The sequence below is a fragment of the Nematostella vectensis genome, chromosome 5 (assembly GCF_932526225.1).
Source record: "Nematostella vectensis chromosome 5, jaNemVect1.1, whole genome shotgun sequence".
NCBI lineage: Eukaryota > Metazoa > Cnidaria > Anthozoa > Actiniaria > Edwardsiidae > Nematostella > Nematostella vectensis.
Window position 1 is genome coordinate 5,389,934 of NC_064038.1, and position 27,923 is coordinate 5,417,856.

The following is a 27,923-nucleotide window of genomic DNA, read 5'->3' on the forward strand; positions in this document are numbered from 1 at the left end:
CGTCTAGTTGGTTATCTGTTATTCCCTTAAAGGACATGAACTTTACTTTGAACAAGAGTTCAGGGATGCAGTTCATCTCCGCTATGATTGGCATATAGCTGACACGCCCTCTACTTGTGTGTGAGATACTTTTACGGTGGATCACGCCATGGTATGTAGACGAGGAGGATTTATCATCCAGAGGCATAACGAGCTGCGTGACCTTGAGGCGGACATGCTAAACATGGTTTGTCATGATGTACAAGTGGAACCCGTGCTACAGGCGTTGACAGGAGAAGTATCGACGAGAGGTACCAACCGAGCACCAGATGCCCGACTGGATGTTCATGCGCGTGGGTTTTGGGATAGGCAGGGCTCTGCCTTTTTTGATGTAAGGGTTTGTCACCCCAACGCAGAGTCCTACAAAGATCTCAGTATCCAACAGATCTACCGTCAGCACGAAAACGAGAAAAAGAGACTACAGCAATAGGGTTCTAAAAGTAGAGCAGGGTGTTTACCACCACTGGCGGCATGGCCGACGAGTGTCTACGGTATCATAGTAGACTAGCGGAGCTTGTATCACTCAAGGTGTTTACCACCACTGGCGGCATGGCTGACGAGTGTCTACGGTATCATAGTAGACTAGCGGAGCTTGTATCACTCAAGGTGTTTACCACCACTGGCGGCATGGCTGACGAGTGTCTACGGTATCATAGTAGACTAGCGGAGCTTGTATCACTCAAGGTGTTTACCACCACTGGCGGCATGGCCGACGAGTGTCTACGGTATCATAGTAGACTAGCCGATCTTGTATCACTCAAGGTGTTTACCACCACTGGCGGCATGGCTGACGAGTGTCTACGGTATCATAGTAGACTAGCGGAGCTTGTATCACTCAAGGTGTTTACCACCACTGGCGGCATGGCCGACGAGTGTCTACTGTATCATAGTAGACTAGCGGAGCTTGTATCACTCAAGGTGTTTACCACCACTGGCGGCATGGCTGACGAGTGTCTACGGTATCATAGTAGACTAGCGGAGCTTGTATCACTCAAGGTGTTTACCACCACTGGCGGCATGGCTGACGAGTGTCTACGGTATCATAGTAGACTAGCGGAGCTTGTATCACTCAAGGTGTTTACCACCACTGGCGGCATGGCTGACGAGTGTCTACGGGATCATAGTAGACTAGCGGAGCTTGTATCACTCAAGGTGTTTACCACCACTGGCGGCATGGCTGACGAGTGTCTACGGGATCATAGTAGACTAGCGGAGCTTGTATCACTCAAGGGTTTACCACCACTGGCGGCATGGCTGACGAGTGTCTACGGGATCATAGTAGACTAGCGGAGCTTGTATCACTCAAGGGTTTACCACCACTGGCGGCATGGCTAACGAGTGTCTACGGTATCATAGTAGACTAGCGGAGCTTGTATCACTCAAGGTGTTTACCACCACTGGCGGCATGGCTGACGAGTGTCTACGGTATCATAGTAGACTAGCGGAGCTTGTATCACTCAAGGTGTTTACCACCACTGGCGGCATGGCCGACGAGTGTCTACGGTATCATAGTAGACTAGCAGAGCTTGTATCACTCAAGGTGTTTACCACCACTGGCGGCATGGCTGACGAGTGTCTACGGTATCATAGTAGACTAGCGGAGCTTGTATCACTCAAGGGTTTACCACCACTGGCAGCATGGCTGACGAGTGTCTACGGTATCATAGTAGACTAGCGGAGCTTGTATCACTCAAGGTGTTTACCACCACTGGCGGCATGGCTGACGAGTGTCTACGGTATCATAGTAGACTAGCGGAGCTTGTATCACTCAAGGTGTTTACCACCACTGGCGGCATGGCTGACGAGTGTCTACGGTATCATAGTAGACTAGCGGAGCTTGAATCACTCAAGAAAGGAGAGAACTACAGCACAGCAATCTCGTGGATACGTTCTAAAGTGTCCTTCGCTTTATTAAGGGCCGCTCTGCTTTGTTTAAGAGGATCACGCACTACAAGGCGCCGTGTTCCTTTGTACTTGGAACAGCGAGACTTTGAAATCGCAAAAGAACAAGCTCGTTTGTAATTCTTCTTTAGATTTTTATTGCTCGTAATATGATGTATTGCCACTTAGTTTTCAGTCTTTTTTAATCGTTTGATCAATTGTAAATATTAAGGTAATTCCCTTGAAAAAGTTCTACAACCCAGAATTTTTTAAAACTTGACATAAACAATATTGAAGTTAAGGGTTTTCAAAAAATGTAATAAAAAAATTAACCGACCTCGTTTTCACAACAGAGGGGCGTAGAGTTGACGCGTTTTCGTTGATCGCGCAAGGAAAAATCCCAACTCTTAGTTTTCAAAAAGAAAGCCTATAGTCTTTAGAAAATTAAGTAGTGTTTGTCGAGCTGCCAAAATCCGATCTCCTAAACAATAACCCGTAGTACCTAATGTTTAAAACAAAAAACAATTTTAGAGATAACACTAAAATTGTTTTCGCCACTATTCATACGGTAAAAAGCGCCATTTTGAAGTATTTTTACGGCTTTTAAGAGAAATAACAAAACTTCTACAACCCAACTTTTTTTCTTATTTCAGTAAATCATTTTCCGTATATTTAACTATTTGAGCAAATAAAAAATGGGGGTAACCGACTTCGTTTTTCTGTCAAAGCGATTTAAAGTAAAAAACGCTGTGTTTTCTTGTACAACTGTGGCGCGCCGCGCGCACTTAATACCGGAAAATTCGGACAAACAGCGCGCGCCACTATGCGCAGAAGGGGTGCGCAGTGCAATTCAAGGGAATTACCTTAAGAAATGTTAAATATTCCTATTGAAATTTGTAAATATGATTATTGGTTTTATTATTATTATTATTATTTATTTTATTACTATTACTATTACTATTACTATTACTATTACTATTACTATTACTATTACTATTACTATTACTATTATTATTATTATTATTATTATTATTATTATTATTATTATTATTATTATTATTATTATTATTATTATTATTATTATTATTATTATTATTATTAGAATAACTCTCTTTTTTCCCAATAGAAACGTAAACTTTCTGATGCCACGAATTTCTAGCCAGCCAGCGAGGCAAAGAAATGCCTGAGAGCACATCAATCAAATCAAAATCTCGCATTCTAATTGGCTAACTTTCTTAAAACTTGGTATTGGCGGCCAGGGTAACGCACGTCGCACGAAGATCATGATTGAATCGTTTTCTAGCAAGTTGTTTACAAAACTTTTCGCATATAGTTTGCACATGGAGTCTCAAGTATTTCGCTTTATGCGCATATAGAAATTTTATCGGAGGTGTAGGGGAGGGGGGGGATCAAGGGAACAATGGTGGGTGGTTATTTACAAAGAGAACCATCAACAGATTCAAGATCGATACCTCGCTAAAAAAAGGTTCACGGAAGACTTGTGACGTCCCACCTTATATAAGAACTGTGGGGAAATTATCACGCACGCAAAAAAAAAACAATGAGCATTTGCGAGCTTGCGAGCACCCGCGCGAGCGTATGCGATCACTAACCGAAAACTGCGAGCATTTTCGGGGGACCATTCTGATGCCCTGATATAAACAGTAACAAAAGGTTCGGCTGATCTAAAAAAAACCTTTTAGTGTCGTCATGTTGGCTACGGGTATTCTTACATCACACTAAGCAATTTGGCTGTTTACAGTATTTGTGAACAAGGAATATTTTGTTTCTGTATAAAGTTTTCATTCGTGTTTTAAATTTTTTGGAAAAAAATAATACTACCATGACATATTTCTGAGGCATTGATCTTGTATTTTATATAAGAGACGTAATACAGTTCGAATAACGAGAAGTCAGAGTTATCCGAGTTCGGCTTACCGGTGTTTCATCATACAAGCACTCTAACTACCTTAAACTACAAACGCCGAATCATAGATTGTAATGGTTAATGTTTGAGCGGTGATTTTTCTTCAAGGATCGTACTATTGCACCATTCTGCTTGCACAACCAAATATATACCATAGGCGGCTGACACGGCGCCCAACGATAGAGCCACGGAATGGTCCAGCCACCAGAGCCGAGGCTTGTTTTCACGGTACACGTAAGTCGAGATTAAGATACCAAAAGCCATCGCCGAAGCCATGGCATAGTCCACTGCGGCCGCGCGCAGTGAGTCACTGTTCACTTTCTTCGCAATGCAGTTTTGCACCCATGCAAGTACGAAGAATACTAACAAACTACAGGTTAGAACTATCAACATCTCGTCTGGTTTTCTCGGATGGATGCTATCGGTGAGATGGATCACTGATGTCGCGACCGTAGCAATACCGGTCGTGATAAAACTGAGGGCGATTCCTAGAGTTGCAATTGACTCTCGTTTATGTCCAATCTCTCCGTTTTTTGAGTCACGAAATCGCCAAGCCACAGCCACGGAACTCATCGTCCCTAACAGCGAATCAAATGCACTTGCAAAGACGGACGAACTTTCTGTCTGCCCTGACACAAAAAACGACGACAGACTAAAAAGAAGAGAGATCACAATTGCTAGGATGGAGATTGTGAACGCGGCGCGGCACCATTTTTCGCGCGCTTTTTGGGAAAGGAAAGGTCTTTCTGTTTCGTCTTCGTCTAAGAAAGAAACCACATCCTTGTTGTTGACTTTCTGCGTTCCCTCCTTAAACGCGTCCATTAAACTTGACTCAAAGCTTGCACATGATTCACTGGTGGACGATGCACGACTGCTCTTTTTATCTCCCGGCGGCACAGCGAATGATACCTGAAAGTGGGCCATTAATGATCGCTTTAAGTCTTACACAAAAGGCTAATTGATAAATATAAATTGCTCCAAGCGACTTGTGACGGGGGCTAAACATTTATGGAATACCTCCGGGTGAGATCAGTCAAACAATGCTAATCTATTGCATCATTTAAACAAGCACTTTAAAATCCTTCGCTGCTAAGGAGCGCAGACCTCTCTTTTAATAACCGATTGTTATTTTTAATGTGGGTGGGCTAAATTCATGTTTAAAATCTAATAATTTTATAATGCTCACGGAACTTTCTGCAAGAAAAGTAATAGCGTACATATCCTACTATTAAAAAACACCTTTCTTAAACTCCGACAATTACCATGAGAATGTATCCCTTTAAATTACCGCATGAATGTTTGTTTTGGTATTGTGCTGGAGATGTGCTACATATTCATGCAACTAGAAGACATGCAATGCGCTGTGTTGCAGATGGGTATGAGATGATGGCGAAACACCATAGCAAAAACCATCACAGCGAGATATTAATAAAGCAAGAAAACAACTGCATTTTCGCATTGTATTTACGTACTGAATTTTCAAGTGAATACCAACTGCAATCATCTCGACAGAACTTTTGGTAAGACATTTTGAGAAGGCTTATACCTTCTATAATATTTTTTTGAGGATGGTTGTTTCTTTATTCTATAAGTTTTTATCATAGTTACCATTAAAATCGTTTTACGACACACTCCTATATTCAAAGGGTCTATGACCCAACTCGTTTTAAAAAAAGTTATAAAATGTATACTTTTTTAAAAAAGAGAACACTAGCTATATACACATCGGTTTCTGTCGAACCAACGACGAAACACTCTTTGTCGATGCTCTTCGGCAAATTAAGCAAACTCTCGCATGTACAATTCCCAACAGCTTATCGGCTTCTGTCATTCAAAATACTTGAAGCGGATTCATTGGCCAGCAGGAGCTTGGATCAAACCCAGATCAGATCAAATCCTCCTTGATTTACAACATAAAACAGTATTCTACCCCCAGTCACACTTCAATATTTGATAACTCGAACTCCTGCTAAACCAAAGTGATGTCTTACAGTGAAACTCCGATAGCTCGAACTCTCCGCTGATTAGGAATGCCTAATTTTAGTCATTTCTACTCTAAAGACTCGCCAATAACTCGAACTGACTTTAATTTCCCTAGAGACTGATTTTCAGCTATTTCTTCTCGAATAACTCGAACTCCCTACTAAGTCGAACTGACTTCAAGTTCCCTAATCATGTCTTCTCATATGCAGCCTAGTCCCAGGCTTTCTGATCGGGCTTGCTCACGGTTCATCTGCTAGCACAGGAAACCCGGTAAGAACGTCAGGGACTGGGCTGCACTATATGGGCTCGTCCCAGACCCCATGCTTCCTGGCGGTCCATATTCAAGCAAAGGAAAACCTAAAAGAAAAGATCATCTTTGAAGCTCGAAGTAATGTCGATTTCCTTTGGGTGTTTCAGTTATCGGAAGCCAAAATGCATCCACATTTCAAACAAAGTTGCACAAGGAAATCAATGTCCATGGGTTTAAAAAAAAAACAATAAATAACCGTAAATAAACATAAATTCAGGTTTGGAAATTTATAACCATTCACATGGCTTTTAGAGTTCAGGATTTGGCAATTTAACCTTTTTCCAGGTAGCCAATGCAGGCTAAAATACACGAATTCTCGAGTGTAACCTTATTTGAAATCAGTGTGTAATTCAAAACCTCTCTTACATAGATACACATTTATATCATCATATCCCTGCATAACTTGCACCATTTCTATTTAAACCCAGTACTTCTCTCTTACATATAACCACAGGCTACCAATCTGCGATCTACCTTACGACGATGTCTAGTTCTGGCAAGCAATCTTGGCAAACAGCGGTTTCTCTCGCATCGTGTAACATATTCGACGAGGCTCTTCATTATCTAATTCCAGCACGAGAACCATCTCAAGGTTGCCCTGAAGGAGACAAACATTATTCTACGCATCCGCATTACTGATAATAAATCTCGACAGTTTACCTGCAGCCTTTGAAGGTCAGCGATTCGTATCGCGGACTCAGCTCTTGAGAAACGCTGTGGAATAGTGCTTTCCTTGCCCGTTACCTTGGTAACGAGACAACCGCTGACACACTGCAGGAAGAAGCCAAGACATATCAGCATATCAACCTTGCGCTTCTACATGACATGACACAAGTAACGCAACAGAGGCTGAGTGACACTGTCACGCACTCGCATGTCATATAAATCGTAACGCAATGCAAACTGTGACATGTGCAACGCAATTCGCAATTCTGAAGTTGCGCGGAGGACTGGGTAGACTTTCTAAGCGGACGACTGGGTAGACATTCCGTGCGCTCGCCCCAGGCTCTTTTAGACCATTTAGAAAAACGTCAGTGATTGGTTGATATGCGAAAAGCATGCTGGGACAATTTTAAAAATTCAACATGGCGTTGTAAACATTTGATATGATTGAAAGCTAGAGCAGGTTTAGATTCACAACATCAAAATTGAATTGAGTTGAATTGCACCTTCTAAAATCACCCCAGCATGCTTTTCGATTATCGACTCGACCCAATCACCCGCGTAACGTAAGATTGGTGAATAGAAAAGAGGGAGTGCTTTGAAAACTCAACGGTAGAACCGCCAAAGAGCCGTTCTCGGCCGCCATTTTTTTTCTTTTTCTTCTTATAGGTAGAAAACAAATATAAAGGTATGGCTAACAAGAGCTCTTTAAAGTGGCATTCGCACGCGCGTCTGAGAAAGTTTGATGAAAAAGGAAGTTTGTACGTAAAATATCCCTAATTACTTCGCCCAAGTGTAATAATGCTCAATGCGTACGTGATGTTTATAAAACCATAGATGACAACATCCGCTTGATAGTAGAGCTGGTTAGAATGGGAACGTGTAGAAAGAATAGTAGAAACATGTAGAAAGAACATGTTGCGTGACGTAAAAAAGTGGTAGGTTTCGTGACACTTTTGATTAAGGTCTGTAAACTAGAAACAAACAAAGCAACTGTGACGTCACAACTGTATTAAGAAAAGCTTGCACTTCAATCTACAAATGACGAATCAAATCACGTCTTTTACCTCAGGCATGTCGAATGTCACGTGGTAGTTGTCGGGGCGACAGCGCGCGGTGACGAGCAACGCGTTGGAGAATTCCGCCATGAAGACGAGTTCGACCACGACCCCGTCACGCTCATGTACGGTCACGGGGTCTTCCGGGATCTCTGTCACGCAATAAATAAATAAGGTTATGAAAAAAAATAGTGTGTGACACTTTACATTGACATTCGTGACGGAATACGTAAGGGATATGAATATGCTAGCGTGTGACACCTTGGCGTGACATGCGTGTCATCTACCACCACCCGGTCAGCGCTCATGTATGGTTACGGGAGCAACCAGGATCTTTGTCACGCAATTAATGCGTAAAGACCATAAATACAAGGAGTCATCTCGCTCATTTCTCGTTTCTCCCGACCCCTCCCCCTCCGCCGGCTTTGTTCCGCCTCGTTCCCGTGCCTCGTTACTCTGACCTGGTCCCCCCCCCCCCCTCCCCCGCTGGAACAAAGATAACGGAAGCCCTGTGTGTACCGACCATGCGCTGCTTTCCAGCCCTCGGCCCCAGACACGGCGCATGCTCCTTGCATGTGTACCGCTGTATTGTCAGCTAGGCACATGTCGTCGATCTCAGTGGTATGAATGTGCACGACTTGTTGTTTTCTATCTTCGGGGTCATAAATATTCTCATCATGAATGGCTGGGAAAACGCACAAATACAAAATTACGCCTTTTGTATACACCTTTTACAATTATGTTCGACAATAGGAAAATAAGGCATTGCAAATGCCTGATACCAGTTGTAAAGGAAAAAAAAACAATTACTATTTTGTTTGTTTATAACACTCTATGCAGCCGTCAAGTCTCCAGTTAGATCCATAACAGTGAATAAAAACCTTATTTAAAACAGGAATACACGTAGTCCAAAATAAAGGTAGACTTAAAGAAAATTAAAAAAACACGGCACGACAGACCTTTTTTTTCGAAGACGGGCGTCAAAGTGATGATTTACAGTAAGCAGTGTGAAGACATGTCTTGAATATGTCCTCCATTCTGGTTAGAAATCCTAGGGAGAGCACGGTAAGTTTTACTTACCTTTTGAGAACTCAAGTTTAATCTTGGAAAGCGGCTTAGTTTGGCCGATGAGCTTGATGAGGTGCTTGGCAATGAAACCATTTCTCTCATCCTCAGACTCGAATACTGAATTCTGCGGTAAACTGCAAGACAAAATACGTGGAAATAAAAATAACGATGATGACTAACTTGAAATGTTCCGGGGACAAATGGTCTAACTAAATTTAAAGTAGAGTAAAGTATCTATAGGAGGCGAGAGAGCCTCAGTAGGGGAGGGGTGGGGTAGGAATACCTCTAGGAGGGGAGAGACAGCCTCAATGGGGGAGGGGTGGGGTAGGAATACATCTAGGAGGAGAGAGACAGCCTCAATGGGGGAGGGTGGGGTAGGGATACCTCTAGGAGGGAAAAGAGCCTCAATGAGGGAGGGATGGGGGGAGAAGTACCTATAGGAGGCGAGAGAGCCTCAATGGGGGAGGGGTGGGGTAAAAGTGCCTCTAGTAGGGCAGAGACAGCCTCAATGGGGGAGGGGTGGGGTAGGAGTGCCTCAGGGAAGGAATACCTTGTAAGGTCTGCAGGACAACTATGATATTTGATGAATTATGGAAGAATAAACAATATACAGATAAAACAAAATTGGAAACGAGCATTCAGATAAATGAATCCAAAACGAAATATTCAACCCAGATGGTCCTTTTAAAAAACATGACAGTCTGTGCCCTGGTTCCAGAGCCGCGAGCGTCTCTCTATTCGACTAGGTAGACAGTCTGGGGTCTGGTTACTTTTAGATTGCGAAAATGGAAAAAGAGAAAACTGCCCTAAAAGCCTATTATTCACTGCAATTCTTTTTCCGCAATGACGTACTTCGAAAAATCATCAATCCTAACCACCACCCCCCCCCCCCCCCCTTCCAGATACACAACATGACTCACCATCCATGGATCACCAACACATTCTTCTTGGTTACAATTGGTTTCCTACCCACCCGTCCCCCCCAGACGCACAACATGCCTCACCATCCATGGATGACCAACACATTCGCCTTGGTTACAATCGGTTGGTAACAGCCGTTGTCGACTGGTATCGTCTCGATTGGCTTATCGTTTGGCCTTGAACGTAGGTTATATTGAAGTAAATAAGAGGTATTTATACAATAATCAATAACAAGACATTTGAAGTGATGAACCATAGGATATAATATTTAATTGAAACAAAAGGATTTAATTGAAACAAAAATGAGCTACAATAGTCGATAACATGCGACTCTACGATAGCACTTGGTCACATACGACAACACTCAATCACGTATGATGTATGGCAACACTCGATCACGTACATGGTACGGCAACAATCGATAACGTATCACGTACAATGTACGGCAACAATCGATAACGTATCACGTACAATGTACGGCAACAATCGATAACGTATCACGTACGATGCACGGCAACAATCGATAACGTATCACGTACAATGTACGGCAACAATCGATAACGTATCACGTACGATGTACGGCAACAATCGATAACGTATCACGTACGATGTACGGCAACACTCGATCACGTACGATGTACAACAACACTCGATTACATACGATGTACGACAACACTCGATCACGTACGTTGTACGACAACACTCGATCACAGAAGATGTATGTCAACATTTGATTTTATACGGTGTACGGCAACACAAAAAATCCAAACAACAGTATTATACTAATATCGACAGGAAATAATCTCCTACTCACGTTGTTCGACAGCAATCGAGGACGATAATATTTAGTTTTGCTTCGCTATTCTGCATGGTCTCCAACACTTTCGAAGCGGGCAGGTTTTCCTGCGGATGATACCTGACAGAGAACAACAGACAATTATTATTGATACTCGTTATAATCTCAGACCCGTGGTAGTCCCGCAATAGTCCCGCGGTGTCCCAAACTTAGATAACCTTTTCCGTTGTGTCGACCGGCTTATAATTTTAACCATTTATATCAAACCCGTAATAATCCCGCGGTGTCCCGTACTTAGATAAACTTTCCAATGGGTCAAGAGATAACCCTAACCATATGAAAATCAAACCCGTGGTAATGAGGTAATTATCCCGTGGTGATCCCGTAATAATCTCGCGGTGTCCCGTACCTTTGTTTGGCCAGGGAAGGGCTTTAGACTAACCTTTCTGTGGCGTCTATAGGCATAAGATAGCCCTGTCCATTTATCTCAAAGCCATGACCCGCAAAGTAGAAGAGCGCATAGGTGTCTTTGACCAGCAGTTTGTAGAACTCATCCAGGGCGAACTCCATCTCCTTCAGAGTGAGATTCACAAGCGAAACAACCTGGAGACAAACGAAGGAGACGCGCGTGTACACGCAGTCCCTTTTAGATTTCACGCGACTAGTTCGCAGCTACTACTATAGACTCGTAAAACGTTTAATAGGTTGTAAAAATAGGCTTTATCTACTTCAATAGATGTTCAGGGGTGTCTAGACAGAGCCGTAGCAGGCACACGTAAGATTGCGGGGGACACAATACAGAAGCATTAAGAAAATATTGGGGGGCACAGCCACGCCCCTGCTGGTCATTTCATTATAATTTTAAAAAATATCGCCCCCCCCCCCCCGTGCCCCCAGTGCCCCACCCCCAGCTACGGCCCTGCAGGTCATTTCATTATAATTTTAAAAAATATCGCCCCCCCCCCCCGTGCCCCCAGTGCCCCACCCCCAGCTACGGCCCTGCAGGTCATTTTCTTAAAATTTTTGAAAATATTGCCCCCCGTGCCCCCAGTGCCCAACCCCCAGCTACGGCCCTGCAGGTCATTTTCTTAAAATATTTGAAAATATTGCCCCCCGTGCCCCCAGTGCCCAACCCCCAGCTACGGCCCTGCAGGTCATTTTCTTAAAATTTTTGAAAATATTGCCCCCCGTGCCCCCAGTGCCCAACCCCCAGCTACGGCCCTGCAGGTCATTTTCTTAAAATTTTTGAAAATATTGCCCCCCGTGCCCCCAGTGCCCAACCCCCAGCTACGGCCCTGCAGGTCATTTTCTTAAAATTTTTGAAAATATTGCCCCCCGTGCCCCCAGTGCCCCACCCCCAGCTACGGCCCTGCTAGAGAAAAACGCAGGGTGGGGTTCAGAGTAGTAATTCTGGCCACTGATCAATTGAGTTCAAATCGGGATCCTTAAATCTGGTGATAGGTCACTGGATCCATCAAGAAACTACCTAGTCTGATACATCATTCCAAGAGTGCTTGGGAAGGGAGGGGGATAGTGTTTTAACTGGTTAGTGAGGACATTAAGACCTATTCACCTTAAAGCCTATGCTTCTTAATACGCCTGCCAAGTCGCACACATCATTCAGAGGGTGGAAGAGAGTGTTGAGGTGCTGCGCCATTTTGTAATCTTTGTTGCCGATTAGTAACGCCACCTTGTCATTTGCTGCAACATAGCACAAGGCCTTGATAATTAAAGAACCTGTCTCAAGCCCACAGCCAGAGCTACTCTGACGTTAGACTGTGGCGTGTCCAGAGAAAAATGCAAGATTGGGTCCAAAAGCAGCTCAACGATTGCCCAGGCCAATCGTTCACTAGACCCATCTAGATCTATACCTAATGCCTGCCCAGGTCAATAGGTCACAAGACCCATCTAGATCTTTATGTCATGCCTGCCCAGGTCAATAGGTCACTAGACTCATCTAGATCTATACGTCATGCCTGCCCAGGTCAATAGGTAACTGGACCCATCTAGATCTATACGTCATGCCTCCCAGGCCAATAGGTCACTAGACCCATCTAGATCTATATGTCATGCCTGCCCAGGTCAATAGGTCACAAGACCCATCTAGATCTATACGTCATGCCTGCCCAGGTCAATAGGTCACAAGACCAATCTGGATCTATACGTCATACCTGCCCAGGTCAATAGGTCACTAGACCCATCTAGATCTATACGTCATGCCTGCCCAGGTCAATAGGACACTAGACCCATCTAGATCTCTACGTCATGCCTGCCCAGGTCAATAGGTCACAAGACCAATCTGGATCTAAACGTCATGCCTGCCCAGGTCAATAGGTCACTAGACTCATCAAGACCTATACGTCATGCCTCCCCAGGTCAATAGGTCACTAGACCCATCTAGATCTATACCTAATGCCTGCCCAGGTCAATAGGTCACAAGACCCATCTAGATCTATATGTCATGCCTGCCCAGGTCAATAGGTCACTAGACCCATCTAGATCTATACGTCATGCCTGCCCAGGTCAATAGGTCACTAGACCCATCTAGATCTATACGTCATGCCTGCCCAGGTCAATAGGTCACTAGACCCATCTAGATCTATACGTCATGCCTGCCCAGGTCAATAGGTCACTAGACCCATCTAGATCTATATGTCATGCCTGCCCAGGTCAATAGGTCACTAGACCCATCTAGATCTATATGTCATGCCTGCCCAGGTCAATAGGTCACTGGACCCATCTAGATCTTTGTGTCATGCCAGCCCAGGTCAATAGGTCACTAGATCCATCTAGATCAATACGTCATGCCTCCCAGGTCAATAGGTCACAAGACTCATCTAGATCTATATGTCATGCCTGCCCAGGTCAATAGGTCACTAGATCCATCTAGATCTATACGTCATGCCTCCCAGGTCAATAGGTCACAAGACCCATCTAGATCTCTACGTCATGCCTGCCCAGGTCAATAGGTCACTAGACCCATCTAGATCTATATGTCATGCCTGCCCAGGTCAATAGGACACTAGACCCATCTAGATCTATATGTCATGCCTGCCCAGGTCAATAGGTCACTAGACCCATCTAGATCTATACGTCATGCCTGCCCAGGTCAATAGGTCACAAGACCCATCTAGATCTATATGTCATGCCTGCCCAGGTCAATAGGTCACTAGACCCATCTAGAGCTATATGTCATGTCTGCCCAGGTCAATGAGTCACTAGACTCATCTAGATCTATATGTCATGCCTGCCCAGGTCAATAGGTCACTAGACCCATCTAGATATCTACGTCATGCCTGCCCAGGTCAATAGGTCACTAGACCCATCTAGATCTATACGTCATGCCTGCCCAGGTCAATAGGTCACTAGACTCATCTAGATCTATACGTCATGCCTCCCCAGGTCAATAGGTCACTAGACTCATCTAGATCTATACGTCATGCCTGCCCAGGTCAATAGGTCACTAGACCCATCTAGATCTATATGTCATGCCTCCCCAGGTCAATGAGTCACTAGACTCATCTAGATCTATATGTCATGCCTGCCCAGGTCAATAGGTCACTAGACCCATCTAGATCTATACGTCATGCCTGCCCAGGTCAATAAGTTACTAGACCCATCTAGATCTATATGTCATGCCTGCCCAGGTCAATAGGTCACTAGACCCATCTAGATCTATACGTCCTGCCTCCCCAGGTCAATAGGCCGCTAGACCCATCTGGATATATATGTCATGCCTGCCTAGGTCAATAGGTCAAAAGACCCATCTAGATCTATATGTCATGCCTGCCCAGGTCAATAGGACACTAGACCCATCTAGATCTATATGTCATGCCTGCCTAGGTCAATAGGTCAAAAGACCCATCTAGATCTATACGTCATGCCTCCCCAGGTCAATAGGTCAAAAGACCCATCTAGATCTATACGTCATGCCTCCCCAGGTCAATAGATCACTAGACACATCTAGATCTATACGTCATGCCTCCCCAGGTCAATAGGTCACTAGACCCATCTAGATCTATATGTCATGCCTGCCCAGGTCAATAGGTCACTAGATCCATCTAGATCTATACGTCATGCCTGCCCAGGTCAATAGGTCACTAGACCCATCTAGATCTATATGTCATGCCTGCCCAGGTCAATAGGTCACTAGATCCATCTAGATCTATACGTCATGCCTGCCCAGGTCAATAGGTCACTAGACCCATCTAGATCTATACGTCATGCCTCCCCAGGTCAATAGGTCACTAGATCCATCTAGATCAATACGTCATGCCTCCCAGGTCAATAGGTCACTAGACCCATCTAGATCTATATGTCATGCCTGCCCAGGTCAATAGGTTACTAGACCCATCTAGATCAATACGTCATGCCGCTCCAGGTCAATAGGTCACTAGACCCATCTACATCTATACTTCATGCCTGCCCAGGTCAATAGGTCACTAGACTCATCTAGATCTTTGTGTCATACCAGCCCAGGTCAATAGGACACTAGACCCATCTAGACCTATACGTCATGCCTCTCAGGTCAATAGGTCACTAGATCCATCTAGATCTATATGTCATGCCTGCCCAGGTCAATAGGTCACTAGATCCATCTAGATCTATACGTCATGCCTGCCCAGGTCAATAGGTCACAAGACCCATCTAGATCTATATGTCATGCCTGCCCAGGTCAATAGGTCACTAGACCCATCTAGATCTATACGTCATGCCTGCCCAGGTCAATAGGTCACTAGACCCATCTAGATTTATACGCCATGCCTGCCCAGGTCAATAGGTCACTAGACCCATCTAGATCTATACGTCAATCCTCCCCAGGTCAATAGGTCACTAGACCTATCTAGATCTATATGTCATGCCTGCCCAGGTCAATAGGTCACTAGACCCATCTAGATCTATATGTCATGCCTGCCCAGGTCAATAGGTCACTGGACCCATCTAGATCTATACGTCATGCCTCCGCTGGTCAATAGGTCACTAGATCTATCTATATCAATACGTCATGCCTCCCAGGTCAATAGGTCACTAGATCCATCTAGATCTATATGTCATGCCTCCCCAGGTCAATAGGTCACTAGACCCATCTAGATCTATATGTCATGCCTGCCCAGGTGAATAGGTCACTAGACCCATCTAGATCTATATGTCATGCCTGCCCAGGTCAATAGGTCACTGGAGCCATCTAGATCTATACGTCATGTCTCCCCAGGTCAATAGGTCACTATACTCATCTAGATCTATACGTCATGCCTCCCAGGTCGATAGGTCACTGGACCCATCTAGATCTTTGTGTCATACCAGCCCAGGTCAATAGGACACTAGACCCATCTAGACCTATACGTCATGCCTCTCAGGTCAATAGGTCACTAGATCCATCTAGATCTATGTCATGCCTGCCCAGGTCAATAGGTCACTAGACCCATCTAGATCTATACGTCATGCCTGCCCAGGTCAATAGGTCACTAGATCCATCTAGATCTATATGTCATGCCTCCCCAGGTCAATAGGTCACTAGACCCATCTAGATCTATATGTCATGCCTGCCCAGGTAAATAGGTCACTAGACCCATCTAGATCTATATGTCATGCCTGCCCAGGTCAATAGGTCACTGGAGCCATCTAGATCTATACGTCATGCCTCCCCAGGTCAATAGGTCACTATACTCATCTAGATCTATACGTCATGCCTCCCAGGTCGATAGGTCACTGGACCCATCTAGATCTTTGTGTCATACCAGCCCAGGTCAATAGGACACTAGACCCATCTAGACCTATACGTCATGCCTCTCAGGTCAATAGGTCACTAGATCCATCTAGATCTATATGTCATGCCTGCCCAGGTCAATAGGTCACTAGACCCATCTAGATGTATACGTCATGCCTGCCCAGGTCAATAGGTCACTAGATCCATCTAGATCTATATGTCATGCCTGCCCAGGTCAATAGGACACTAGACCCATCTAGATCTATACGTCATGCCTGCCCAGGTCAATAGGACACTAGACCCATCTAGATCTATATGTCATGCCAGCCCAGGTCAATAGGTCAATAGATCCATCTAGATCAATACGTCATGCCTCCCAGGTCAATAGGTCACTAGACCCATCTAGATCTATATGTCATGCCTGCCCAGGTCAATAGGTCACTAGACCCATCTAGATCTATATGTCATGCCAGCCCAGGTCAATAGGTTAATAAATCCATCTAGATCAATACGTCATGCCTCCCAGGTCAATAGGTCACTAGACCCATCTAGATCTATACGTCATGCCTGCCCAGGTCAATAGGTCACTAGACCCATCTAGAGCTATATGTCATGTCTGCCCAGGTCAATGAGTCACTAGACTCATCTAGATCTATATGTCATGCCTGCCCAGGTCAATAGGTCACTAGACCCATCTAGATCTCTACGTCATGCCTGCCCAGGTCAATAGGTCACTAGACCCATCTAGATCTATACGTCATGCCTGCCCAGGTCAATAGGTCACTAGACTCATCTAGATCTATACGTCATGCCTCCCCAGGTCAATAGGTCACTAGACTCATCTAGATCTATACGTCATGCCTGCCCAGGTCAATAGGTCACTAGACCCATCTAGATCTATATGTCATGCCTCCCCAGGTCAATGAGTCACTAGACTCATCTAGATCTATATGTCATGCCTGCCCAGGTCAATAGGTCACTAGACCCATCTAGATCTATACGTCATGCCTGCCCAGGTCAATAAGTTACTAGACCCATCTAGATCTATATGTCATGCCTGCCCAGGTCAATAGGTCACTAGACCCATCTAGATCTATACGTCCTGCCTCCCCAGGTCAATAGGCCGCTAGACCCATCTGGATATATATGTCATGCCTGCCTAGGTCAATAGGTCAAAAGACCCATCTAGATCTATATGTCATGCCTGCCCAGGTCAATAGGACACTAGACCCATCTAGATCTATATGTCATGCCTGCCTAGGTCAGTAGGTCAAAAGACCCATCTAGATCTATACGTCATGCCTCCCCAGGTCAATAGGTCAAAAGACCCATCTAGATCTATACGTCATGCCTCCCCAGGTCAATAGATCACTAGACCCATCTAGATCTATACGTCATGCCTCCCCAGGTCAATAGGTCACTAGACCCATCTAGATCTATATGTCATGCCTGCCCAGGTCAATAGGTCACTAGATCCATCTAGATCTATACGTCATGCCTGCCCAGGTCAATAGGTCACTAGACCCATCTAGATCTATATGTCATGCCTGCCCAGGTCAATAGGTCACTAGATCCATCTAGATCTATACGTCATGCCTGCCCAGGTCAATAGGTCACTAGACCCATCTAGATCTATACGTCATGCCTCCCCAGGTCAATAGGTCACTAGATCCATCTAGATCAATACGTCATGCCTCCCAGGTCAATAGGTCACTAGACCCATCTAGATCTATATGTCATGCCTGCCCAGGTCAATAGGTTACTAGACCCATCTAGATCAATACGTCATGCCTCTCCAGGTCAATAGGTCACTAGACCCATCTACATCTATACTTCATGCCTGCCCAGGTCAATAGGTCACTAGACTCATCTAGATCTATATGTCATGCTTGCCCAGGTCAATAGGTCACTAGACCCATCTAGATCTCTTTGTCATGTCTGCCCAGGTCAATAGGTCACAAGACTCATCTAGATCTATATGTCATGCCTGCCCAGGTCAATAGGTCACTAGATCCATCTAGATCTATACGTCATGCCTGCCCAGGTCAATAGGTCACTAGACCCATCTAGATCTATACGTCACGCCTCTCCAGGTCAATAGGTCACTAGACCCATCTAGATCTATATGTCATGCCTGCCCAGGTCAATAGGTCACTAGACCCATCTAGATCTATACGTCATGCCTCTCCAGGTCAATAGGTCACTAGACCCATCTACATCTATACTTCATGCCTGCCCAGGTCAATAGGTCACTAGACTCATCTAGATCTATACGTCATGCTTGCCCAGGTCAATAGGTCACTAGACCCATCTAGATCTATATGTCATGCCTGCCCAGGTCAATAGGTCAAAAGACCCATCTTGATTTATACATCACGCCTGCCCTTCTCCTTTTTAACTACACACCGAAACTCAGCTATCCTCTTTTCTACCAACCAAGGTGTCAACAGAAGCCGAATTAATAATTTCTAATTGCTGTAAATGAGCCAGTAAGTTGGCGCATGTCCTTTAAAAAGGGTTCTTCAAGGCAATATTGAGATGTTTGCCCTCCCAATCTCCTTGACATCTTACCTTCCATTTGACCACGCGGCACCTGATGTCTGACAAACACTCGAGTTGGCATGGATTCAGTGGACCCAGACGAGTTGCTTGCCACGCACATGTACCTTCCTTGGTCATCCGCGCAAATGTCCCGCTTGCAGTACTCCCTTTGGTCGCCATCCGGGAGGGGAAGGTCATTCTTGTACCACTGGAAAGTTGGTGCAGGGTCCCCCAGGGCGTCGCAGTACAGGCGAAGCGTCCCACCTAACACAGTGTGGACTTCTGGGTATTCGGGTTGACTTGTGATGATAGGCCGACCTGAAAAGTAGAAAGGATAACTTGCAAAATTATACACGAACGCGCACTATAAAAGGGACTTGCCTTAGGCCAGCTGTCATTCGTCATTTGACATCACTGGGTGCAGAGCTCCGTAGAGAAAAGCCAGAAAGCTATTATAGAGTCCAAAATTATCCAAAAACGCACCATTGAAGTTAACACAGTCTACACAACAACCTTTTCTTGTAACAGATCGGAAAATAGTGAGGATAAGATAGGTTTTGATGTGATGAATATTTCAAATTCGTTGTTTTACGTGCGCGAGCACCTGAATGACGCCATTTCAAATTAGCGCGCGCGCTGTGTTTGACTTCTAAATGACAATTTTTGTTCTTGTTTTTGTAGAGAACTGACTCCAAACACTTTTCCGAATATGTCTTAAAGTTCTTTAACATTCTCTTGTACTTTGAAGTTGTCGTAGTTTGTCCTAAGGCTTTACGTTTTGCTGTGTTTTCTTCTGGCCGTTTCAGAGGTCCTCACTCAATGAAGTCTAGTTGTAAATGACGACGACTTGCGTGAGAGCTTGCAAAAAAGAGGGCTAGACCGGTATGTGGCACTGAGAAGAAGGGGGAGTGGAGAAGTCTCAATCTCGAGTTTTTGTTTACGAAAGTTCCGAAGTCTTGATTTTTCAAATTTTATTTGTCATGGAGCCTCGTCTTTTCTTCCTACTACGGTCTCGGAGTCTCTGATTTTTAGACGCGATCTCGGAATATCGGAGTTTGATTAACAGGATCTGTTTTATGTTGATAGTTGTTGTTGTCAGTTCGGTACTGGACTTGCACGTGACCGGGAATAGCCTAATATACCAAGCCAATCATACTCCAACATAGAAAAAAAACATGTGACGTTCTCTTGGGTGACCGTGCCGGTATTTATATTTATTTTACCAGAAACATGATTCTCATGGGCGCGCGCTCTTATCTTCGACATAACGACATGGACATAACGACATAAGAGAAAAACATGTTTTTTTCTTTTATGTTGTTATGTCTATGTCGTTATGTCGGGCTAAACATAGTGAGCGCGCCCATGTCGTTATGTAGTTATGTTGCTAGTGTGCACTAGGCATAACAAGAAAAATTTCATCATCGAGTCTCGCGCTTGCAGTATTATCGAACAAAAGCTCGGGCTCTGATTCCGAAATTTGACTAAAGTCTCAGGCTCGGATTTTGAAACGCGGGTCTTGGCGCCTCGGCAATTTTCGGATTTACCCATCACTACCCCTAGAAGAGCCGTGACAGCTAGTGGCATAAGCTGAGCTTCTCAAGCCAGTGGACCGGGATTCAATCCCATGCCAAGTCAGCGATGGATTTTGTCAAACATGTGAAAACCTGTCTCTTTCAATTCAAAGTCCCTAAAAGGACATTAGACTCCACCTTGGAGCTATTAGTTATTAGATCATAATCAATCATCTGAAAAGGGGCAAATCGTTTCAAGGAAAAGACAGGATATCAAAAACGAGGGCTGGGTCATTTGTTTACCATTGATTCTCTTTAAGGAGGAGCATCCTATTACCAGCTTCATGAGACAGCCATTATCGTTGACACTCTGAAACTCACATTAACTAAACTTGATATAACCATTGATTTCTTCCTATAGTAGCAGTTTTATATCAAGGATGTGATGCTATAGACCCACTTTAGTAAGTCTAACAGAGTTGAAGCTACAATAGCAGCCAGCTTTATACTTACTGAACTGATGTGTTTCCGAGGGATTTTGAAGAGATAGCTTTGCCCATTCAGTAAACACATAGTCGCCATTAGAGTTTGCAACACGACATATGTAATGCCCCTCATCAAGCTTGGAGACATTCTTAACACGAAGGAGGGAACCAGTTTGCCCTGAAAATTCAACGTGGTATGGATGAGTCATGGATACAATGGGCGGGGGGGGGGGGGGGGGGCAGGGCTCACGCCCATAGGCCCCTTGGGGTACTGGGGGTCAAATGACACCACGCTGCCTAGAAAAGTTTTTTCTCCTTATTTAGGGCTCCACCAAAGGTGAGTGCAATTCGAGAATCTCTTTGCGGGTAATATGGAAGTGAAGCTTCGATTGAGTTCAGTAATTTTAAACTTTTAATTAAAAGCCTCAATATACAGCTTACAGGCTTCTCTCTATTAAAGAAGACAGGTATCTCATGATCATCCTTTCTATCCTATCCAGGATCAAAACACAACAGACTTGTGTTTGATGGTGATAGCTTACGGACTGCAGTAAAATTTAAAAAAAATCTAATTATGATTTTAGTGATAACTCTTAGAGTTACAAAATGTGTTGACCACACCCAATGTGCCGTCTATTAAAATACTGTAACAACAGGTAAATTCGTTGCTTTTGGATACACCTGTGCTATTCCATAGTGTTAAGATTGGATTTGCCAGTGATTACCTCCATCTGTTTTTATGGTAGTCAACCCTCCCATCTGAGATTGAAAGTGGGCTGTATAGGCCAACAGTTAGTCCCCCCTTCCCCCCACAAAAAAAACTGGCTTATAAATACATATCACAAGTGATGACATGAATAATGTCAACTACACACCTTCTAAAGCTTTCTTGCTCTTAAACCATTGGTAGTTGAGAGGCTGGTGACCTGTTGCACCACACGATAGCACAGCATTTGCTCCTACAGCAACCATTATATTTCCTGGTTGCCTGGTAACAACTGGATGTCCTTTGGTGAGAAAAAGTGGCATCAAGCTTTGAGTGGGCTTGTAAAGGGAGTGTTCATTGGGGATAGGGGGTTGTCCAGGGAAGGACTCCGCAGGAGAGACTCTGTTTTGTTATTGAGTAATTGAAGATAATGACCAAAATTTTAAAACCAACCAAGAGTTTTCTCTCAACCGACTACTTGCAGCCAAGTTGTTTGTTTTAGTAAGCCTTATCATCAATATCATTTTTATCTAGTTTTCTTCCTCTTTTTTAAAGCCTTCATGTAGCCACTGATTCGAGAAACACATCCTTTAATTGCAAAACAAATGATAGTACTAGAGGATTTGTTTTTCAAGTCAGTGGCTAAAGATAGGGTACTTTCATGCAAAGCTTTATCAGCCCCTCCCTCTCCATCAGCCCCTCCCTCTCCATGGCTCTTCCCTCTCCATGGCTCTTCCCTCTCCATGGCTCCTCCCTCTCCATCAGCCCCTCCCTCTCCATCAGCCCTTCCCTCTTCATGGCTCCTCCCTCTCCATCAGCCCCTCTCTCTCCATGGCTCCTCCCTCTCCATCAGCCCCTCCCTCTCCATGGCCCCTCCCTCTCCATCAGCCCCTCCCTCTCCATCAGCTCTTCCCTCTCCATGGCTTCTCCCTCTCCATCAGCCCCTCCCTTTCCATGGCTCCTCCCTCTCCATGGCTCCTCCCTCTCCATGGCTCCTCCCTCTCCATGGCTCCTCCCTCTCCATCAGCCCCTCTCCATGGCTCCTCCCTCTCCATCAGCCCCTCCCTCTCCATGGCTCCTCCCTCTCCATCGGCCCCTCCCTCTCCATGGCTCCTCCCTCTCCATCAGCCCCTCCCTCTCTATCAGCCCCTCCCTCTCCATCAGCCCCTCTCTCTCCATGGCTCCTCCCTCTACATGGCTCCTCCCTCTACATCAGCCCCTCCCTCTCCATGGCTCCTCCCTCTCCATCAGCCCCTCCCTCTCCGTCACCCCACCCTCTCCATGGCCCCTGAGTTAGCAACATACCCACCATATATTTCACTAACCATATAGAAGTTGAATCATGGACTGCTTTTTATTGCTTTGTGGCAGTTTCTGTACCCAACCTGATAGCTCATCTAGTGTGACACTGCGTCGAGCCAAATCATCAAATAATTCCTGAGTAGGACTCCTGCACTTCAAGGTTGCCATGGCAAATGACTCGACTTGGTGAGCTCTGTACGTATCTGGTGGCATGACATGGATTAGTTCCCGCCAGGTAGGAGTATTGCTCTCATCAAGAATATGTGCTAGCTTCTCTCTTAGAACGTTTGGAAGATCAGAGATTGTTGGACAGCATGCGGCCATACTCCTAATGGACCTGGCTCTGAAAAAAAAATAATAATAAGTGCTTTTTACTCTATTAATAAAGTGGATCGGTGGAGTGTGGAGTGAAGTTTGATAAAAATAGATGGAGGTGGTCAGTATAAACTTATTAAATTTATACCACTTTACAGTGGAAAAAATGCCAAAATACTTGTTGATGCTTACACAAATGGGCTAAATTTGACCAGAATAGTAGTGAAATAAAACAAAAACCCTTTAAAAACATAGCGGAAAACTAGAGAAATGTTCTAGGTCTGCTATACAACACTTCAAGTAAAAGATTTCCAATAATATCCAGAACTTACCACGCTCACGCAAAATATACGTTCATGGCATCAAAGGGAACACGATTCCAAATTCATGACCAACTTATTATTTGTGCTTGAATATATCGAAACCCCATTTGGTTTATTTTGGAAGGTCAGCGGGCATCCATCGTAGGTATGCGTTCTTGTATACAAAATTACTGTGGGGAGAGGGGAGATCAGTACTTTCCTTACAGCTCCAAAAAACATAAACGTCTTACGACAGTCAAAATCTAGTATTTACCTGGAAATAATATTTATTTAGAATTCTATTTTTGCACATTTTACATTTAGTTTTGATTTTGCTTTGTGAAACGTATCGTTAATTTAAGCCAATTTATCCCTCCCCCCGTGAGTGCATTAACACTTCCGGTGTCTGGTTCAAGGAAGTTGTAAGCTGTAGTTTTCCCCGAAATGTTCTCTTTTGTCAACGATTACGTTGTTCCTAAAGTTGTCTTTTTAGCGTAACCAGGGAATAAGCTGAGTTGTTATAACACTGAACCTTTTTAACCTGGGGAAAGTTACTTACGTAAATCCGGATAGTGGAGTGAATTTTTGCTGAAGCGAAGACAAATCCTTCGGGATATTTCTTGAGTCCTGCAGACAACCAAACAACCAAAACACAAAAAAGGTAAAACTTCCTCATACTTATTTGATTCATGTTGAATATCGTGTTTGAGCTTTTTTAATTTGCACTCTTTAATTCTATAACAATGTCGATCATTTGCAAACGTAGAGAATAAATAGTATTTTTGAATTACTTACTTTTAAAAGCAGGAAGTCATTAGAAACTCTAAATTGAATATTCCTCTTCAAGCCAAACCTATTGATGGCAATAAAATGGGGTCAATTTATACCGATGATTGTTTATGTTTTCTTGCAGTCCCTGTCATGGCGCCCAAATGTGATAAACAGAAGTATTATAATGCTCAAATACGTGAGCTTCCTTACAGTATAATACACAAGCTGTCGGCCATGCTGGATGATCCATACAATAAGACCTTGAACTGGCAAGGACTGATAAGTGTTATGCCAGAGGGTTCCTACTCTCAATTGCAGGTAATACACACAGCAAATGCGGCCAAGGGTCAAGCAGGGGATGGGGGGAGGGGGTAGAGGGGCAGGTGTAGGTGTGAGGGGGGGGGGGGGTGAATAGCGGTATGTAAATCCGCCGATCCGCTACATTTTCGGGGCAAATCCGTAGATCCGCAGATATTTTTTAGATCCGCATGGTTTGACAGATAAACAATAGCATCAATTGAAATTCATTTAAAATCAAATCAGTCAAAATCCGAAATCCGTGCCCAAATTGTCAACAGATCCGTGTAGTACAAGTCTGTGCGATGCCACAGCCACGCTTGCTAAGAAGCTTTGTACAGAGCTCGTCGACCCTGCTACAATCGAACCTATTTTGGCAAATTGATTTATTCCACTAGACAAGGGCAATGGTGAGGTGCGACCAATCGGAGTCGGAGAGATCATCAGGAGAATAATCTATAAGTGTGTAACAAGGGTGACTAAACGGGATATCATCGAGGCCAGCGGCGCACTACAAGTGTGCGCAGGTCTGAAGAGTGGAGCTAAGGCAGCCATTCATGCCATGCGCGACATATTTGATGACGATGATACAGACGCTGTGTTACTTATTGATGCATCAAACGCGTTTAATTCGCTGAACAAGGCTTCCGCTCTGCACAACATTGCTGTTTTTTGTCCTATTTAAGCCACGTAGGCCACCAACACCTAGAGGGCCCCTGCGCGCCTTTTTGTTACGGGCGGTAAAGAACTAAAATCTGCAGAGGGTACTACACAGGGTGACCCCTTGGCAATGAGCTTCTATGCTATAAGCCTCCAACCTTTAATCACTCATCTTATTCATCTAGCAGCGCAAAGCATGCTGACGACGCAACAGGCGCTGGTTCGCTCTAGGAGCTAAGGAAGTGGTGGGACGGGTTAAATGAAATGGGACCTAGCCTAGGGTACTACCCTAATGCGAAAAAGTGCTGGCTTGTCACCAAGCCGGGAAAAAAGGACGAGGCAAGGGAAGTATTCGGTGACACGGCAATAAACATTTCGACTCAGGGCCAAAAACATCTATGGGCGCCGTACTGGGGTCCTGACCTCATCTGGAGGAGTACGTGAAAGGGAGAGTGGAGGACTGGGTCGAGCAAGTGGTAAAGCTCGCAGAGTTTGCTGCAGTTAATCCACAAGCGTCATATGCCGCGTTCACTTTCGGATTAAAGCACCGCTGGTCATATTATCTTAGAACACTGCCAGATATTGATAGCTGCTAGAGCCACTAGAGCGCGCAATTGATGACGCTTTTATACCCGCCATGACTGGGCACACCTGCACACCCGCTGAGCGCAACTTGCTAGCACTCCCGCTGAGGCTTGGGGGAATGGGTCTCACAAACCCATGTCAAAACGCGACAAAGGAATACCAGACGTCAGTTAGGGTAACCGAGCCTCTTGTTAAGCAGATAGAGGCTCAGGCACACGAACTCCCGGATGACGATGAGATACGGACATTGCAGCAGCGTAACCGGAGAGAGAACGACAAACATCTCAGTGAAAGAGCAGAGGAAGTAAAGAGCGCACTCCCTGATAACACCAAGAGAACTGCTGAACTTGCTACAGAAGAAGGCGCGTCTAGTTGGTTATCTGTTATTCCCTTAAAGGACATGAACTTTACTTTGAACAAGAGTTCAGGGATGCAGTTCATCTCCGCTATGATTGGCATATAGCTGACACGCCCTCTACTTGTGTGTGAGATACTTTTACGGTGGATCACGCCATGGTATGTAGACGAGGAGGATTTATCATCCAGAGGCATAACGAGCTGCGTGACCTTGAGGCGGACATGTTAAACATGGTTTGTCATGATGTACAAGTGGAACCCGTGCTACAGGCGTTGACAGGAGAAGTATCGACGAGAGGTACCAACCGAGCACCAGATGCCCGACTGGATGTCCATGCGCGTGGGTTTTGGGATAGGCAGGGCTCTGCCTTTTTTGATGTGAGGGTTTGTCACCCCAACGCAGAGTCCTACAAAGATCTCAGTATCCAACAGATCTACCGTCAGCACGAAAACGAGAAAAAGAGACTACAGCAGTAGGGTTCTAAAAGTAGAGCAAGGTGTTTACCACCACTGGCGGCATGGCCGACGAGTGTCTACGGTATCATAGTAGACTAGCGGAGCTTGTATCACTCAAGGTGTTTACCACCACTGGCGGTATGGCCGACGAGTGTCTACGGTATCATAGTAGACTAACGGAGCTTGTATCACTCAAGGTGTTTACCACCACTGGCGGCATGGCTGACGAGTGTCTACGGTATCATAGTAGACTAGCGGAGCTTGTATCACTCAAGGTGTTTACCACCACTGGCGGCATGGCCGACGAGTGTCTACGGTATCATAGTAGACTAGCGGAGCTTGTATCACTCAAGGTGTTTACCACCACTGGCGGCATGGCTGACGAGTGTCTACGGTATCATAGTAGACTAGCGGAGCTTGTATCACTCAAGGTGTTTACCACCACTGGCAGCATGGCTGACGAGTGTCTACGGTATCATAGTATACTAGCGGAGCTTGTATCACTCAAGGTGTTTACCACCACTGGCGGCATGGCTGACGAGTGTCTACGGTATCATAGTAGACTAGCGGAGCTTGTATCACTCAAGGTGTTTACCACCACTGGCGGCATGGCCGACGAGTGTCTACGGTATCATAGTAGACTAGCGGAGCTTGTATCACTCAAGGTGTTTACCACCACTGGCGGCATGGCTGACGAGTGTCTACGGTATCATAGTAGACTAGCGGAGCTTGTATCACTCAAGGTGTTTACCACCACTGGCGGCATGGCTGACGAGTGTCTACGGTATCATAGTAGACTAGCGGAGCTTGTATCACTCAAGGTGTTTACCACCACTGGCGGCATGGCTGACGAGTGTCTACGGTATCATAGTAGACTAGCGGAGCTTGTATCACTCAAGGTGTTTACCACCACTGGCGGTATGGCTGACGAGTGTCTACGGTATCATAGTAGACTAGCGGAGCTTGTATCACTCAAGGGTTTACCACCACTGGCGGCATGGCTGACGAGTGTCTACGGTATCATAGTAGACTAGCGGAGCTTGTATCACTCAAGGTGTTTACCACCACTGGCGGCATGGCTGACGAGTGTCTACGGTATCATAGTAGACTAGCGGAGCTTGTATCACTCAAGAAAGGAGAGAACTACAGCACAGCAATCTCGTGGATACGTTCTAAAGTGTCCTTCGCTTTATTAAGGGCCGCTCTGCTTTGTTTAAGAGGATCACGCACTACAGGGCGCCGTGTTCCTTTGGACTTGGAACAGCGAGACTTTGAAATC

General features: G+C 44.9%; 3 protein-coding genes across 6 annotated transcripts; 1 reads left to right on the forward strand and 2 right to left on the reverse strand.

Moving 5' to 3' along the window:
• Positions 1-25: 25 nt before the first annotated feature.
• LOC116616004 lies at positions 26-27,923 on the forward strand. 2 transcript variants are annotated; one of them, XM_048727638.1, is made up of 2 exons: positions 26-1,812; positions 27,544-27,923. In XM_048727638.1, exon 1 carries the CDS (start codon positions 511-513, stop codon positions 1,324-1,326), a length of 816 nt encoding a protein of 271 aa, XP_048583595.1. In that variant the 5' UTR covers positions 26-510; the 3' UTR covers positions 1,327-1,812; positions 27,544-27,923. The 2 variants fall into 2 exon arrangements, with proteins under 2 accessions (XP_048583595.1, XP_048583596.1); XM_048727639.1 differs by lacking the exon at positions 27,544-27,923 and adding an exon at positions 1,891-2,038.
• On the reverse strand, positions 3,772-4,771 carry LOC125563112 (transmembrane protein 163-like). The gene has a single exon (XM_048727936.1). The coding sequence runs from the start codon at positions 4,769-4,771 to the stop codon at positions 3,926-3,928; it is 846 nt and encodes a 281-aa protein (XP_048583893.1). The 3' UTR covers positions 3,772-3,925.
• Positions 4,920-23,683, reverse strand: LOC5508950 (mucosa-associated lymphoid tissue lymphoma translocation protein 1). Of its 3 annotated transcripts, none has more exons than XM_048727636.1 (15): positions 23,549-23,683; positions 22,985-23,244; positions 21,769-21,900; positions 20,922-21,071; positions 18,925-19,212; positions 12,220-12,347; positions 11,089-11,249; positions 10,665-10,766; positions 9,934-10,026; positions 8,942-9,063; positions 8,385-8,546; positions 7,871-8,013; positions 6,801-6,911; positions 6,615-6,738; positions 4,920-6,187 (listed from the first exon to the last, which is right to left on the reverse strand). In XM_048727636.1, exons 2-14 carry the CDS (start codon positions 23,223-23,225, stop codon positions 6,628-6,630), a joined length of 1,944 nt encoding a protein of 647 aa, XP_048583593.1. In that variant the 5' UTR covers positions 23,226-23,244; positions 23,549-23,683; the 3' UTR covers positions 4,920-6,187; positions 6,615-6,627. The 3 variants fall into 3 exon arrangements, with proteins under 3 accessions (XP_048583593.1, XP_048583592.1, XP_048583594.1); XM_048727635.1 differs by having other exon boundaries at positions 22,925-23,244; XM_048727637.1 differs by lacking the exon at positions 9,934-10,026 and having other exon boundaries at positions 22,925-23,244.